Source organism: Aspergillus brunneoviolaceus (assembly GCF_003184695.1).
Source record: "Aspergillus brunneoviolaceus CBS 621.78 unplaced genomic scaffold BO95scaffold_97, whole genome shotgun sequence".
In the NCBI taxonomy this organism is placed as follows: Eukaryota; Fungi; Ascomycota; class Eurotiomycetes; order Eurotiales; family Aspergillaceae; genus Aspergillus; species Aspergillus brunneoviolaceus.
The window spans coordinates 90,311-106,669 of NW_020290827.1; the positions used below are offsets into that span (position 1 = coordinate 90,311).

General features: G+C 33.0%; 3 protein-coding genes across 3 annotated transcripts; 1 reads left to right on the forward strand and 2 right to left on the reverse strand.

Moving 5' to 3' along the window:
* Positions 1-34: 34 nt before the first annotated feature.
* Positions 35-2,441, reverse strand: BO95DRAFT_424501 (alpha-galactosidase; the record flags this gene model as incomplete). The annotated part of the gene is made up of 3 exons (XM_025584676.1): positions 2,318-2,441; positions 1,627-2,233; positions 35-1,571 (listed from the first exon to the last, which is right to left on the reverse strand). Exons 1-3 carry the CDS (start codon positions 2,412-2,414, stop codon positions 35-37), a joined length of 2,241 nt encoding a protein of 746 aa, XP_025437106.1. The 5' UTR covers positions 2,415-2,441.
* Positions 2,442-2,957: 516 nt separating this feature from the next.
* Positions 2,958-3,911, reverse strand: BO95DRAFT_436566 (uncharacterized protein; the record flags this gene model as incomplete). The annotated part of the gene is made up of 1 exon (XM_025585242.1): positions 2,958-3,911. The coding sequence occupies one exon, from the start codon at positions 3,909-3,911 to the stop codon at positions 2,958-2,960; it is 954 nt and encodes a 317-aa protein (XP_025437107.1).
* A 552-nt stretch (positions 3,912-4,463) lies between these two features.
* On the forward strand, positions 4,464-5,288 carry BO95DRAFT_436567 (uncharacterized protein; the record flags this gene model as incomplete). The annotated part of the gene is made up of 1 exon (XM_025585243.1): positions 4,464-5,288. The coding sequence occupies one exon, from the start codon at positions 4,464-4,466 to the stop codon at positions 5,286-5,288; it is 825 nt and encodes a 274-aa protein (XP_025437108.1).
* Positions 5,289-16,359: the final 11,071 nt, after the last annotated feature.

Sequence of the window (16,359 nt, forward strand, 5' to 3'; positions counted from 1 at the left end):
GTAGAGTGTAATGATCTCATCATGCCAGCAACCCTCATTGCTTCTCCAAGAACACTACCTGACTACCGTACTCCGTCTCGAAAGTAAATTGCAACCCCATATTCATCAACGTGGCCCCCGAGTACCTCTCGTTCCCATCCACCGTATACTCTGCTACCGGATCCAGTCCCTGCAGCCTCACCCACGGCGCTACATGATTGACATTTGGCCTGAGCTGAAAGTAAAACAATGCAGCTTGAGCACCGCCCTCCGAGACAAACAGTGCAGCAGGCCACTGCGAGTCCTCTGGTAGTCGCAGGCGGTACAGGTCCCCCGTCAGAACCAAGGGGTTGACCTTTTGGGCCAACGCGAGCAGCTCCGGAACCGTGGCATCATCCTGCACGGTTGCTGGATCGAGTTCCAGACCGAAGGAACCACCCATCATGGCAACGTGCGCGCGAAAGGTGAAAGGGACCGTCCGGCCCGTTTGGGCATTGGGAACGGCAGAGAGATGTGCGCCCATTGCCGATGGCGGGTAGGCCAGCGAGGTGCCAAATTGGATGGTGATGCGGTCCACGCCGTCGGTATTGTCGGAGGTCCAGATCTGGGGGAAGTACTGCAGCATGCCGGCGTCGAAGCGACCGCCGCCCGAGGCGCATCCTTCCCAGAGAACGTCGGGAAAGCGGTTGGTGATGGTATCGAAGACGCGATACAAGCCGAGCATGTATCTATGGTCATTGGATGGAGAGGGAGTCTCATGAAAACCGCGGTTGTTGTCCCATTTGATGTAGGAAATGCCGCCAATCTGCAACAAATTGGTCATAAAGTCGATGATAAAGTCCTGCACCTCCGGCAGGGCCAAGTTGAGGACGAGTTGGTTGCGCCGTTCCGTTCGGGGGTAAGGCCCAGCGTGTAGAACCCAGTCGGGGTGTTCGTGGTAGAGCGTGGAGTTGGGATTGACCATCTCGGGCTCGACCCAGATGCCAAAGCGTAGTTTCGAGTCGGTCCCGTTGACGGTGAGGTTGGTGATTTCCTGCACCACGGGCGACAACCCCTCTGGAAAGCGCGCTGGATTGGGCACCCAATCCCCCAGTCCAGCATTGTCGGACACACGAGGGTATCTGTCGCCAAACCAGCCGTCGTCCATGACAAAGAGGTGAACCCCCAGCGCCGCCGATTCTTCCGCGAGAGTCTCGATGCTGGTTTGATTGTAGTCAAAGTAAACGCCTTCCCAGCTATTGAGGAGGATCGGACGATCCGCCGTGGCGAACTTGCTCTTGATCAGGTGGTTGCGATACAGTCGGTGGAATTTGCGAGACATGCCTCCGAGACCCTCCTTGGAGTAGATGGCAACGCACTCGGGGGAGGTGAGGGTCTCGTCCGGACCCAGCTCCCAGGAGAGCCGGTCGGGGCTGAAGCCGAGCAAGGCGCGAGTAAAGCCCTGGGAGCCCTTTTCAACTGCCGCCGAGAACGAGCCGGTGTAGATGAGGTTGAAGCCCCATGCCTCTCCCTGGGATTCGGTCGTGGACGGGTCGACAATGGCGAGAAAGGGGTTGTGCAGATGGGAGGAGGAACCCGTGTTACTCCCAAACCTGATATCATTCTTCCGTTTAGTATGATGACCGCCAACCTGAATGCGCGACCCACCCTTGGACACCATAATCGACCTTCCTTCGCTGGACCTGTGCCTCTCGGGCCCAGTCGCCCCGGAGACTGATCATGTCGAGGTCTTCATAAGGAAAGTCGACGCTCAGACTAGCCAGAGCCTCGATGGTGATATTGGCCGGGCCTCGGTTGGTGATGTTGACACTCCTCACCACGGCGTCGTATTTGGGAAAGATGGAATACGACAAGTCCGCCGCGACGGAGCTATAGTTGTCGTACAGGTGCACGACGAGCGTGGTCGCCTCCTGCGCGGTGCCAAAGGTCGACGGCAGCCCCGGTAGAGCATGTTTGCCCTGGACCACCTCGTGGGAGGTGTACTGCAGATCGGTGACGGTATAGCCGGGGGATTGGCGAATGCGCACGGCGGGAATGCGGAAATCGCCGCGGCCCTGGTCGGGGAATTCGCGCCGGATGCGACCGGGCATTCCCACCCACCCATTCACGGCCGGTTCTTGGGGCGAGGGAATTGTACCCGTGACGAGGCCTCCAAAGTGGTCGGAGACTAAATCCCCGGTGGTGTGGTTGACGTGAAATCGGTAGGAGAGCTGGTCGCCATTGAGAGCAAAGGTGGTGCCCTGCGCGACGATGGCTGGACGATGGCTGGTTAGTCAGCTCAGGTTCCGAGGCTGGCATCTTCAGGGCATTATTAGGTAAGGATTGGGGCATGACACACCTGGTGACTTCAACGTGGTCTGCGCGTGAACTACGGACACGCCAACGCACAGCGTCGACAGGCCCAGAGCCACGGCAGGACGGATCGACCCGACCATGATGAGAAGATGATGAAAGTGAGGGTGGCCGAAGATGGGGGGAAAGGAGGCAGTGCTTTGCCGGGTATTTATGTATTGGTTATCTTGGTGCTCTGGGACATGCATGGATGTCCCCAGTCAAGGGATCGACTGCATCCGGGGAAATGTCGGTCAATGCTGCTGCTTGTTCCTTGGCACCCCCACGCCGCATTCCATTTACAGTGGGGATCATCATGCTTGGCAGGCATGGAGTCGAGAGATCAAGGTAAAAGTACTCTTGGCCCGCAGTTACTATGAGTACCTAGCTCGTTTACAGTACTCAAGTAGGACAAATGGATGGGCCCATGGGGTTGAGTGAGGGCTTCCATCTTGAACAAGGTTTCTTCCCCCCGAGGTTCAATGTGATGGTAGATTAATGCAATATCATGCTAAAACGCTCTTGCAGAGCAGGCTTTAAATTTCTTCTGGACTTGCTATAGGCTGCTAATAGCAATGGTGTTCAGCCATTCTGGATCGGGACAATGAAATGAGGTATGCCCATGATACCTACCCAAAAAGGAACACCTAAAAAGGCGTCTGGTCTTTATAGGCAACGTACCAGTTGGGCGCTGTTCGATCACACCCATGGAACAAAAAATAGAAGAAGGGCTTCTGACGCTCAGAATACGGAAGCCACTTCAGCATGGCCGGCGTGATGTCGGGAATATCGGTAGTCCAAGTGTCGGCCAGCCACTGATTCCAGCTCCAGGTAATCCAACCGGACAAGGCCCACTCGTCGTTTGCGTGATCGGTCCGCCACCAGCGCACAATAGGGCTGATGTATCTTCCATCTAGCAGATCATCGGTGTCCTCGAAGTCGTAGATATCGCAGGCAGAGCGACCAATCGAGGCCAGCCCGAAGTCAATGATTACAACCCGCCGCGTCTCAGTCACTATGACATTCCGCGGGAACAAGTCGCCATGGCTCAAGTCTAGGGCATAGAAGCACGTCTCGGCTTCTAACACCTGCCGTATCAGATCCTTGCGTTCTTCTGTCGAGAAGTCCGCCGGCCGCAGGTGCGCCATATCCATCCCTTCGATGTACTCGGCCAGGACCAGCTGGACTGATCGCTGCCGACCTTGGGTGTCCGCGATCATCGTAGACCACGAGCCATAAAACTTTGGAATATGCTTCCCCAGGCCGTGGCGGATCAGATAACGGTAGGCTGAAGTTTCCCGCACATACTGGCGATTCGCATAGCTGGGGGGGTGGTCGTAAGGGTCAAGGTATTTCGCATCAAACAGCTTGGCAACCATCTTTGGGCCCAGCTGGCCCTCGCTAGCGTGACTCGCCTCCTCATGACCGTGAGGACCATGACTCTTGTCTCTTATCTCTTGGACCAACATCACCTGGGAGGCAAGTCCAATCCCAACCTGCAGCCCTTGGGCCACCCGCAACCGGAGGGTCTTGGTTCCATAGTCGGAGAGTGGCCGGTGCTCCTGCGCGGTGAGTTCGAAGCCTTCGTGGTAGGGCGTCATGATATCGATGCTGTGTTCTGCAGCTGGATGTCCAGGCCATGGATGTAGTATTCATGTCTCGCGACTATCGGCTCACTATAAACTGGTAGGTAGGCAAAGAGATTCCCCGAGGCGGCGTCTTGGCTGGTGGCCTCACCTCTTCGCAACAACAATGAGAATGCAGAAAGTGATTGTTCTTTATGTCTGCTGCTCGATTGTCGTACGTAATTGAGTGCCCTGATTCGGATTGAGATTGACAAAGAGTCCCTTGTCTACAAGCCTGCAATACGAAATATTCCGTGGACTTCTGAAGGAAAGGATCATGACCGCTCATTATCTCAGAATGAAGATACTCATGGAGAAAGCCGATAAGACCAGGTCAAAGGATCTTGATGGAGAGTATGCGGATCTCATCCACTGACACATGCGTTGAGGTGGAGTATATAAACCCCCTCTTGACCTTTCCTATATGCTCATCACCACCACCCTCGAGATCGTCAACGACCTTGGAATTGCCCAACCGTACGTACTGTTCTGCATTATCCCAAGTTCCGCACGGATCCTTCCAACAAGATGGCTTCACAGAACGCCCTACGACGACTGCGAGGCGGTGATGATTTGCCGGTTCGGGCCTACTTGACTCTCCGGAGGAGCCAGAACCGCGAATGGTGTGGCCTATGTGGGGAAGAGCTACTTGGCCGCGCCCGTCTCGAAGTGTTTAAGTGCTCGGACTGTGAGCAGAGTTACCACCAGGATTGCATCGACCAGCTCCGGCGCCAGGAGGCCGACCGCGGGGCTCCCCTGCCTTTCGGCTGCCCGGGTTGCGGCAGACCCTGGTACGAGACCTCTCGCCCCCGTTTCCGGCAAGAAAGAACCTCGGGACGGTATCAATATCGGATGGAAGGTCGAACCTTCATCTGCGAGGGGGGCCTCTTGCCTAATGGGCAGCAGTGCGCCTACACGACAACCAACAACTCCAGCTTCTACCGCCATTATGGTAATGTGCATGAGAGCCAGCACTTGCAGGAATCAGGTACCTGCTTCTCCTGCCCTTACTGCGGTCATAGCTTGCCGACTGAAGAGAGCTTGATGAGACACTGCCGAGCGGCGCATTTTGACCGGGAACTGCCTACGGCTGGCACCTCCTATCGTCAACGGGATGATCCCCGTTCCGCGGCCAGGGACTCTCATAGTCCCCGAAATGCCGGGAGTACATACCAGTCAGCCGAGGATGGTGAGTACTACTGCCCCCGCTGCGCCGCCGGTCCCTTTGACTACTCGCGAGTCTTGAATCATCTGACGATTTATCACAACGGTGAGCAGCCCTACTGTGAGCTCTGTGGCCAGTCGTTTTATGCCTGGCGTTTTCTGCTTCGTCATCTACGCGAAGACCATTGAATGCACGTCCTGGCGGCGTTTTCTGCTGACATGGACTAGGAGATGTGCTTCAGGCACGGAGCCGACTTTCCAGTCAATGCTCCTCTGAAGACTATAGGATATTTAATAAACCAGAAAAAAAGAACGTATGAGGTGTTACTTAAATGCCTCTGAAATAAAGATATATAACAACAAAATCCTCCTCGAATACACCAGTACATTAGTCTGTGCTATGCCTTAGACTCTTTATTTACTGCTTGCCCAGCTGCTTCAACAACCACACCTCACCGTCAAGAGTACCCCCCTCGAATCCTTCCGCCCCATTTGCCATCCATCTTCAGAAAAAATACACATTAGAGATTCTAATCCACAGGCGGAATTAATTTTCGCCCGGAAATTAGTTAAAGTAGAGCTTAGATGGGGCTCTGCAGGCAATTTAAATAGCTATAATTAGAGTGGCTAACGGCCAGGTCAGGTCAGGTTAATTAGAATTTTTATACCTGACCGCCAGGTTATGGCCAGATTAAGGAAATTTTTATACCTGACCGCAGTATAGCTAAAAAACAGGCGGTTAACTGTTTTAACTGTTCTTAGTGCTAAGATCCTTCCGCTATACCTATTTAGGTTTTAATATAGTTAAAATATATCCAGATTAAGCGGTTATTAACCTGACTATTTTAACTGTTATCTAAAAGTATACAAAAACAAGCTTTTTAAATTAGAAAATAATAACTAAGAGAAATATTAGTATCTTTTTTATCTCTATCTAAAAGAATTAATCAGAAAATCTTAGTAATATTAATAAAATTCAGCTTCTTATAAAACTGTTGTTCTTATAGTAAGAAATATATATAAATATATATAATTACAGCTCGGTTTAGACTGTATATTTTAGTTATACTATATAATAGCCGAAAAACTATATATTTATTACTAGTTAGATTACTAAAAATAAATATATTATTTCTATTTTATTATTCTTCTTCTTACTTCAGCTTAAATAGTTTATTATATTCTTATTTTCTATCTAAAAAAGCTGAATTATCTGTATTATAAATTAAACTTAAAGAAAAACCTGCTGTTAAGTTGCGGGCTGGTAGATATAGATAATAATAAACAGAATAATAAAATAAATAATAAATTAGCAGTATTTTAATAACTTATTTTTTTATTCTTAACTAGCTACTTAATTAGATTATTTTTAGATTTATAGACAAGATGTAGCTCGAAAAGCTATAAAAAGATTTAGAAATAGAAAGATTCTTAAGCAGATTCGGGATTATATAATAAACAGTTAGAAGCAGCAGATTCAGTAGATTAAATAAATTAAATAAATTAAGTAGATTAAGCAGATTAAATAGGTTAAGCAGATTAAATAGATTAAATAAATTAAATAGATTAAATAAATTAAGTAGATCAAGCAGGTCAAGTAGATTAAACAGATTAAATAAATTAAATAGATAAGTTGAAAGAATTAAAGCTGTACTATAATATCTGTATAATATTATCTATATAATCTTTTTCGGCAACTATATTTTCTAATAATTATCTAATTAAATACTAGATATTATATTTTTTAAAGAATTCTGTAAAAGTCTTTTCCAGGCCTTTTTTATTAATATAAGAATAATCTGATTAATCTAATTAATCTAATTTTTATAATTTTAGACTTAAGATATAATTTTCTGCTTGCTAGATCTTTTAAAATAAATAAAATACGGCAGGCGCTTTAACTGTATTTAAAATATAATAAATTATATTTATATAAAAGTATATTTTAAAGTAAAATAAACTGTTTTTATAGAATTTTCTACTTTTATTTTTTTATATCTATTATTTGCAGAATAGTCTTAGAATTATAAATTAATTATAGTTATTTAATCTATTTTTAGAAAATATTATCAAGTCTTTTTTTTCTATTTTTCAGATTTTTATAAACTATAATAATATTTTAACTAAAATAAGCTTTTTAAGTCAGATCTTTTCTTTTTTTTTAAATCTTCAGATTACGCGCGTTGCGAAGAATCGGAAGATTATTTTATATCTAATTTATAAAAAAAAACTCTTTATTTTCTAAAATTAGTAGTAAAAAATAATCTTTTCTAAAGCCTGTATACAAGCTTAAAAACCACTATTTTACTTTAATCGGAAGAAGATATTAATAATATAAAACAGTTTTTAGAAAGATATATTATTTTTTAATAAAATCTTTTATATTTACTATACTGTATATCTTTATATCTTATAACACCCGGGAATTAAAAACTTAGAAATTAGTTCTATAAGCTACTATTTTTATAAGAATTATAAAAAGAAAATACTATTAGTAATATTTAAGTAAATAATCAGCCAGATACTAAATAAAAGACTATTATAGATATTTACTTATTTTTTAAAGATAAATTTTTTCTAATTATTATTTTTTCTAGGCCTCTGCAGCTTATAATAAACAGAAATTTCAGAATTAAATCCTATACTTTATAATTACCTGTTGCTTATTATTTTAAACTGTCGAGTATATTTAATTTAAATAGATAATTAATCTTACGGTTTTATTTTTCTGCTGAAAATTAAGTTTTTTTAATTAAATATAAATTAAAAAACATCTCTTAGAGTTGTTAAAAGATATATATATATAACTATTATTAAAGTTTTTAAATATTAAACAAATATCGATTATAATAGACTATTGGATTAGTCCTAATTAAAAAGTATTTCTTACTTTAACTAGATATTTTTTAATAAAAGATATAGATTACTACGAAGTTCTACTGGGCTTCCAACTAGTATCTAAATCTTATATTAATAAAAATCTAGCTATAATTATTCTATTAGTTTTATATAAATATAATCTATTCTATTAGTTATTAGATATAACAACTGATAATACTAATAATAATAGTTTAATATTTAATATAATTTTATTTAAACTCCGGACTCAGCTTAGCCAGAGTATTCAGCTTTATAATATTTTATTCTATCCTAATCTTATAATAATTATTTAAAGCCAGTATTATATATTTTGTTTAATTTATATAATTCAGCTTGTGGTTAATACTTTTCTATAAAAACTTCAGATTAAAGCCTTAAATAGTAATATTAAATATATATAAAAGATTTATAATAGAAGTCTTAAAGCCTTTTCTAGTATTTTAAAAACTTTTAAAAAAGTATATTCTAAAAGCTATCTGTAAAAGACTAATACAAAAAGTTTTTATTATTTATAATAGAGACTATTTAAATTAGTTTTTTACAGACGGGTTCTAAAGATCTTTTTTTAATAATAGCTAATTTTACTGATTCTTGATTATAGATTCGGAAGATTATATAATTTATAAATATAAATTTTTAATACTGTAAAAAGTTTTAGCTTATTTAATAACTTAAATTAGACTTAGTCTACTATCTTCTTCTTAACTATAAAACTTGCTGAAACTTAATTTATCTTATAATTTACTAAATATTTAATTTTTATTAAATAATTAAAAGTTTTGTTCAGTACTGTAATTATAGTAATATTAATTATCTTTATTTTACTATAACTAAGTAGAAATAGATAGAGTATCTTCTTAAGTTTTTATATCTTTTTTTTTTTTATATTCTGTTTATCTAAGAACAGTAGGCCTACTGTTTATAAGATTTATAATATTTATAATAATTTTTTTAATTATCTAGATTATTTAATCAACCGACTGGTAAGAAAACAGGCACTCTAAAAAAAAAGATTCTTGGAGGCTTATAGAATATATATTAAAAATTTTAAAAATACTACTATTATATTTATCAGACAGAAAACTATATTTATATAATTATAACTAGAGTGGCTAACGGCCAGGTCAGGTCAGGTTAATTGGAATTTTTATACCTGACCGCCAGGTTATGGCCAGGTTAAGGAAATTTTTATATCTAACCGTAGTATAGCTAAAAAAAAGACGGTTAATTATTTTAACTGTTCTTAGTACTAAGACCTGTCCGCTATACCTATTTAGGCTTTAGTATAGTTAAGATATATCCAAATTAAGCAGTTATTAACCTGACTATTTTAACTGTTGTCTAAAAATATATAAAAACAAGCTTTTAAAATCAGAAAAAAATAACTAAAAGAAGTATTAGTATCTTCTTTATCTCTATCTTAAAGAATTAATTAGAGATTTCTAATAGTATTAACAAAATTCAGCTTTTTATAAAATTATGGTTTTTACAGTAAGAAATATATATAAAGATATATAATTACAGCTCGGTTTAAGCCGTACATCTTAATTATAATATATAATATTAGAAAAACTGTATATTTACCAATAATCGGACTACTAAAAATAAATATACTATTTTTATTCTACTATTCTTCTTCTTACTTTAGCTTAGATAGTCTATTATATTCTTATTTCCATCTAAAAGAGCTGAATTATTTGTATAATAAATTAAACTTAAAAAAAAACCCGTATAATACTATTTATATAGTTTTTCTCGGTAATTATATTTTCCAACAATTACCTTATTAAATATTAAATACTATAAAAATAATCTACTATTTTTATTCTTTTAATCCAGTTAATCTTTTTTACTCTTTTTATCTAGTTAATCTTTTTAATCTGTTTAATCTTTTTAACTCTAAGTATTCCAGAGACCTGCTATTAATTATACTAACCTTACTTTATTTATTTAATTTAACCGACTTTTCTATATAATAATAATATATATCCTAAAGTCTTTCTATATTTTTCTTTTCTTTTCTTCCTCTTTCCATGCTTAAAATTCTTATATTTTAGTACTAAATAGATTAGTTTTTAATTATTTAAACAGCTTTTATAGATACTGTATCTTTTATAGAGGACTTTATATAAGCCTTTTTTAAACCTTTTTTATAAATATTAGAATAATCTAACTAATCTGACTAACCTAACCGACTAAAATAAATAAGATATAGCAGGCGTCTTAACTATATTTAAAATATAATAAATTATATTTATATAAAAGCATATCTTAAAATAAAATAAATTATTTTTATAGAATTTTCTACTTTTTTCTTTCTGTATCTATTATTTACAGAGTAGTCTTAGAATTATAAATTAATTATAATTATTTAGCTTATTTTTAGAGAATACTATCGAGTTCTTTTTTTCTATTTCTTAGATATTTACAAATTATAATAATACTTAAACTAAGATAAGCTTTTTAAGCTAGATTTTTTCTTTTTTCTTAAATCTCCAGATTATGTGCGTTGCAAAGAATCGGAAAATTATTCTATATCTAATTTATAAAAAAAAGTACTCTATTTTCCAGAATTAATAATAGAAAATAATTTTTTTTAAAGCCTATATACAAGCTTAAAAACTGCTATTTTACTTCAGTCGAAAAAAGATATTAATAATATAAAACAGTTTTTAGAAAGATGTATTATTTTCTAATAAAATTTTTTATATTTACTATATTACCTGTTTTTATATCTTATAATACCCGGGAATTAAAAACTCAGGAACTAGTTTTATAAGCTACTATTTTTATAAGAGTTATAAAAAAAAAATACTATTAGTAGTATTTAAGTAAATAATTAATTAAATACTAAATAAAAAGCTATTATAGATATTTATTTATTCTTTTAATATAAACTTTTTCTAATTATTATTTTTTCTAGGCCTCTACAGTTTATAATAAATAGAACTTTTAGAATTAAGTTCTATACTTTATAATTACCTGTCGTCTATTATTCCGAACTATTAAGTATATTTAATTTAAATAAATAATTAATCTTATAGTTTTATTTTTCTGCCGAAAACCAAGTTCTTCTAATTAAATATAGATTAAAGAACATCTCTTAAAATTATTAAAAAATATATATATACAGCTGTTATTAAAGTTCTTAGATATTAAAAAAATATTAGTTATAGTAGACTGCTGGACCAGTCTTAATTAAAAAATATTTCTTACTTTAACTGGATATTTTTTAATAGAAAATATAAATTATTATAAAATTCTACTGGACTTCCGATCGGTATCTAAATCTTATACTAGTAAAAATCTAGCTATAATTATTCTATTAGTCTTATACAAATATAATCTGTTCTATTAGTTATTAAATATAACAAGTAATAATACTAGTAATAATAGTTTAATATTTAATATAATCTTATCTAAACTTCGGATTTAGTTTAGTTAAAATATCCAGCTTTATAATACTTTACTTAATCCTAATCTTACAATAATTATTTAAAGCTAGTATTATATATTCTGTTTTATTTATATAATTCAGCTTATAATTAATATTTTTTTATAAAAACTTCAGATTAAAGTCTTAAACAGTACTGTTAAATATATATAAAAGAATTATAATAAAAATCTTAAAGCCTCTTCTAATATTTTAAAAACTCTTAAAAAGATATATTTTAAAAGTTATTTATAAAAGACTAATACAGAGAGCCTCTATTATAGTAGAAACTATCTAGATTAGTTTTTTATAGACGGGTTCTAAAGGTTTTTTTTTAATAATAGCTAATAATACTAATTCTTAATTATAGATTCGAAAGATTATACGATTTGTAAATACAAGTTCTTAATACTATAAAAAATTCCAGCTTATTTAATAATTTAAATTAGGCTCGGTCTACTATCTTTTTTTTAACTATAAAACTTGCTGGAACTTAATCTATCTTATAATTTACCAAATACTTAATTTTTATTAAGTAATTAACAGTTTTATTTAGTACTGTAATTATAATAATATTAATTATTTTTATTCTACTATAATTAAGTAGAAACAGATAAAGTATTTTCTTAAGCTTTGTTAGGAACTACTTGACGCAGTAGACACGCTGGTTAGGCAAGGCAAGCAAGATAGTCAAAAGCAGTCTCCTATTGATTTCAAGACTAATCCTTGAGGAATCTCCTCCTCTAAAGGATCTCAGAACAATATATCATACAAAAAGGAGGGGTAAGCAACATAATGATGTAGGCATCCGGATTGAAATCCCGACGAATCCGTATCGACCCCGAAGCGGCTGCCATAGTGGTAGATATGGGCTGCTGTAGCGGTAGGTATTGTATAACAAGCTTTTATATCTCTTTTTTCTTTTTATATTATATCTATCTAAGAACAGTAGACCTACTATTTATAAAATTTATAATATTTATAACAATCTTTTTAATTATCTGGATTACTTAATCAACCGACTGGTAAGAAAACAGACACTCTAAAAGAAAAAGATTCTTAGAAACTTGCAGAATATATATTAAAAGCTCCGAAAATACTACTATTATATCTATCAGACAGAAGGCTATATCTATATAATTATAACTATTCTAAATCCAATATTAAAGCTTAAAAAGTTTAAAAAAAATACCTGGCTGGATAATAATACTAACTAGTATTTTAAGTACTAAACTATTTTTAAGAAAATATTCTATTTTTATTACAGTTAGAATCTGATTATTAATATACTATTAACTATCTCCGGATTATTATCAGGCCTAGATAAAGTCTTTTATAATATTTTTAAATACCGAAAACTCTTACCGGCAGCCGAGACATTTAAAGAACTTAAGATATATTTAAATATTAAAAATATATAGCTTATTAAAATATTTTTAATTAAATTAATACTATTCTAAGTACTATAAAATATACTAATATTTTTGCTTACTGGAAGTCCCGCTGTAATCAGTTTCTTATTTTCTATTAAATAACTAAAGATTTTCTTTCAGTTACTACCAACAGTGTCAGTATTAAATATTTATTTAATAATTCTTAAGATATCTACTATTATCGTCGAAGCCGTCTTTATTTTAATATAATTAAAATAATAATACTTTAGATATATACCGATTGTTTTACTATTAGTAAAAAGTATTAGAATATTTTTAATAATTTTAATCTGGATTCGATTATCTTCACACCTAAGAAGTAAGAGAAGAATAAAATAATTATTATCTTTTATATCAGTAAAAATAAGAATATAAATAATCTTAAAAATAATCTAAAAAATAGATTATTATTAAAAATAGAAGAGCTAGCTTTACCTGAGTCTTTAAATATTATATATACTTAGATAAAAATAAAAACCCGGTCTTCTTGATTTCTTCGCTACTATAATTATTATTCTGAACAGTATAAAGAGTAGTATAATCTTATTAATTTATCTAATATTAAATTTTATATTTCTTATACTAGATTCTATAAATATTTTTTTTAAAGTATAGTATACCCCTCGGGACTACAGAAAAAGAAGTCGAGCAGGTCGAATAAATCAAATAAATTAAATAGATTAAATAGATTAAATAGGTTAAATAGATTAAATAGATTAAACAGATCAAACAGATCAAATAGATCAAACAAATCGAGTAAATAAGCTAAATCTAGATAATATTACTATACTATAATTAAAAGTATATTATACTTTGTATATTATCTGTGTAAGAAGAATATATATATTATTAATTAATCTGCAGTTATTAATCTACCCGCTATATCTGACCTTTCTGACCGGCAGGTATAAACAGTTAAAGTAATAATTATATCTTAACCTGACTATAACCGTACGGTTAAAATTTTTTTGTATCTTAACCTGACCGCCAGGTTATGGTCAGGTTAAGGTTAAGATATAACGGTCAGGTTAATCCACTCTAATTATAACTATTCTGAACCCGATATTAAAGCTTAAAAAGTTTAAGAAGAATATCTGACTGGATAATAATACTAACTAATATTATAAATACCGAACTATTTTTAAGAAAATATTCTATTTTTATTATAGTTAGAACCCGGCTATTAATATACTATTAACTATCTTCGGATTACTGTCAGGCCTGGATAAAGTCTTTTATAATATCTTTAAATATTAGAGATTCTTACCAGCAGCCGAAATATTTAAAAAACTTAAAGTATATCTAGATATTAAAAATATATAATTTATAAAGATATTTTTAATTAAATTAATACTATTTTAGATATTATAAAATATACTAATATTTTTACTTACTAAAAGTCCCGCCGTAATTAGTTTTTTATTTTTTATTAAATAACTAGAAATTTTCTTTTGGTTACTACCAACAGTATTAATATTAAATATTTATTTAATAATTCTTAAAATATCTGCTACTATCGCCGGAGCTGTTTTTATACTAATATAATTAAAGCAGTAATACTTCAGATATATACTAATTATTTTACTATTAGTAAAAAATATTAAAATATTTTTAATAATCTTAATCTAGATTTAATCATCTTTATACCTAAGAAGTAAAAGAAGAATAAAATAATTACTATTTTTTATATTAATAAAAATAAGAATATAGATAATCTTAAAGATAACCTAGAAGATAGATTATTATTAGAAATAGAAAAACTAGTTTTATCTAAGTTTTTAAATATTATATATACTTAAGTAGAGATAGAGATCTAGTTTTCTTAATTTCTCTACTATTATAATCACCGTCCTAAACAGTATAAAAAATAGTATAATCTTATTAGTTTATCTAATATTAGATATTATTTTTTTTATACTAGATTCTGTAAAAATCTTTTTTAAAATATAGTATACCCCTCAGCTCCACGGGGGGAGAGGTTAAGTAGGTTAAATAAATTAAGCAGATTAAGCAGATTAAGTAAGTTAAATAAATTAAACAAATTAAACAGATAAGTTAGAAGGATTAGAACTATACTATAATATTAAGTAGATAAGCTAAATCTAAAGAATATTACTATACTATAATTAAAAGTATATTATACTTTGTATATTATTTATATAAAAAAAATATATATATTATTAATTAATCTGCGGTTATTAACCTATCTACTATATCTGATTTTTCTAACCGGCAGATATAAATAGTTAAAGTAATAGTTATATCTTAATCTGACTATAACCGTACTGTTAAAATTTTTTTGTATCTTAATCTGACCGCCAGGTTATGGCCAGGTTAAGGTTAAGGTATAACGGTCAGGTTAATCCACTCTAGCTATAATAATTATATATATATGTTTAGAAACTAATTAATTTTTAACTAAGAAACGAATTAATAATTTCCGGTAGAATAACTTAAAATATTAGAATTAGAATTAGATAAAATAGTCTAACTTTAGATTTACTTCAAAGCTGTATGAATGCAAATTTAAATCAAAAAGAATAGTTTAAAGTTAGATATTTTTCATAAAATATTTATTAATTACAGCTGCTATTAAAACCAACTAACTATTTAAATTATATAAAATAATTTAGAAAAAGTCTAAATATGTACTAAATTACTAATTTAGATTAAATATAAAACTATCTAGTTTAATCTAATTTTAAAAATTTTAAATAAAAAATTATTTTTTATCTAGTTAAAGAAACTGTGAGTAATTATTTATAAATAATATTAATATAAAATCTGACTATAAAATATTATTTTTTATTTTAAAAATTCTATTTATTAGATTTTTTATATTCAGGCTATAAAACTCTAAGATTATATTATATAAAAATCTAGATTATAATTAATTCTAAGATAGTTAAAATCTTATTTTATATAAACAAATTTATTTTAGATATTTTAATTTATTATAATCGATTATAATATTATTATAAATATAATCTATATAATTATATTATTAAAAATCTTTATAATATATAAAATTATTAGTATACTATCCATAATTAATATTAATAAAGCTATATAAATTGAGTTAATATTTGAAAAAAGATTATTAATAAAGCTAAATTTTATTGATTATATCAAATTATAGATTATTAGTGATTATTTCCTATCTAGTATGAATTATATTATATTTATAGTTATAAAAATCTTAAACTACAGCTATTTCTTATAAAATAAGGTAATGAAATAATAGATATTATATTTTAAAGATAGGAATATATATAAACTAGAGTATTCAACAGCCAGGTTATGTCAGATGAATTAGAATTTTTATCTCTGACTACTGATTAATAGTGTCAAGGAGCGGGCTGGCGTCTGGTTCTTAGTCTGGCTGGATAATAGAAATAATAGCTCTAGCTAGATTATTTTTTATAACTAGTTTTTTAGATTTTTTACTAGCCACTAGATTAAATTGTTCTATTCTAGAAGGATTGGCCTATTGAAGGTTGAATATGATTAGAAT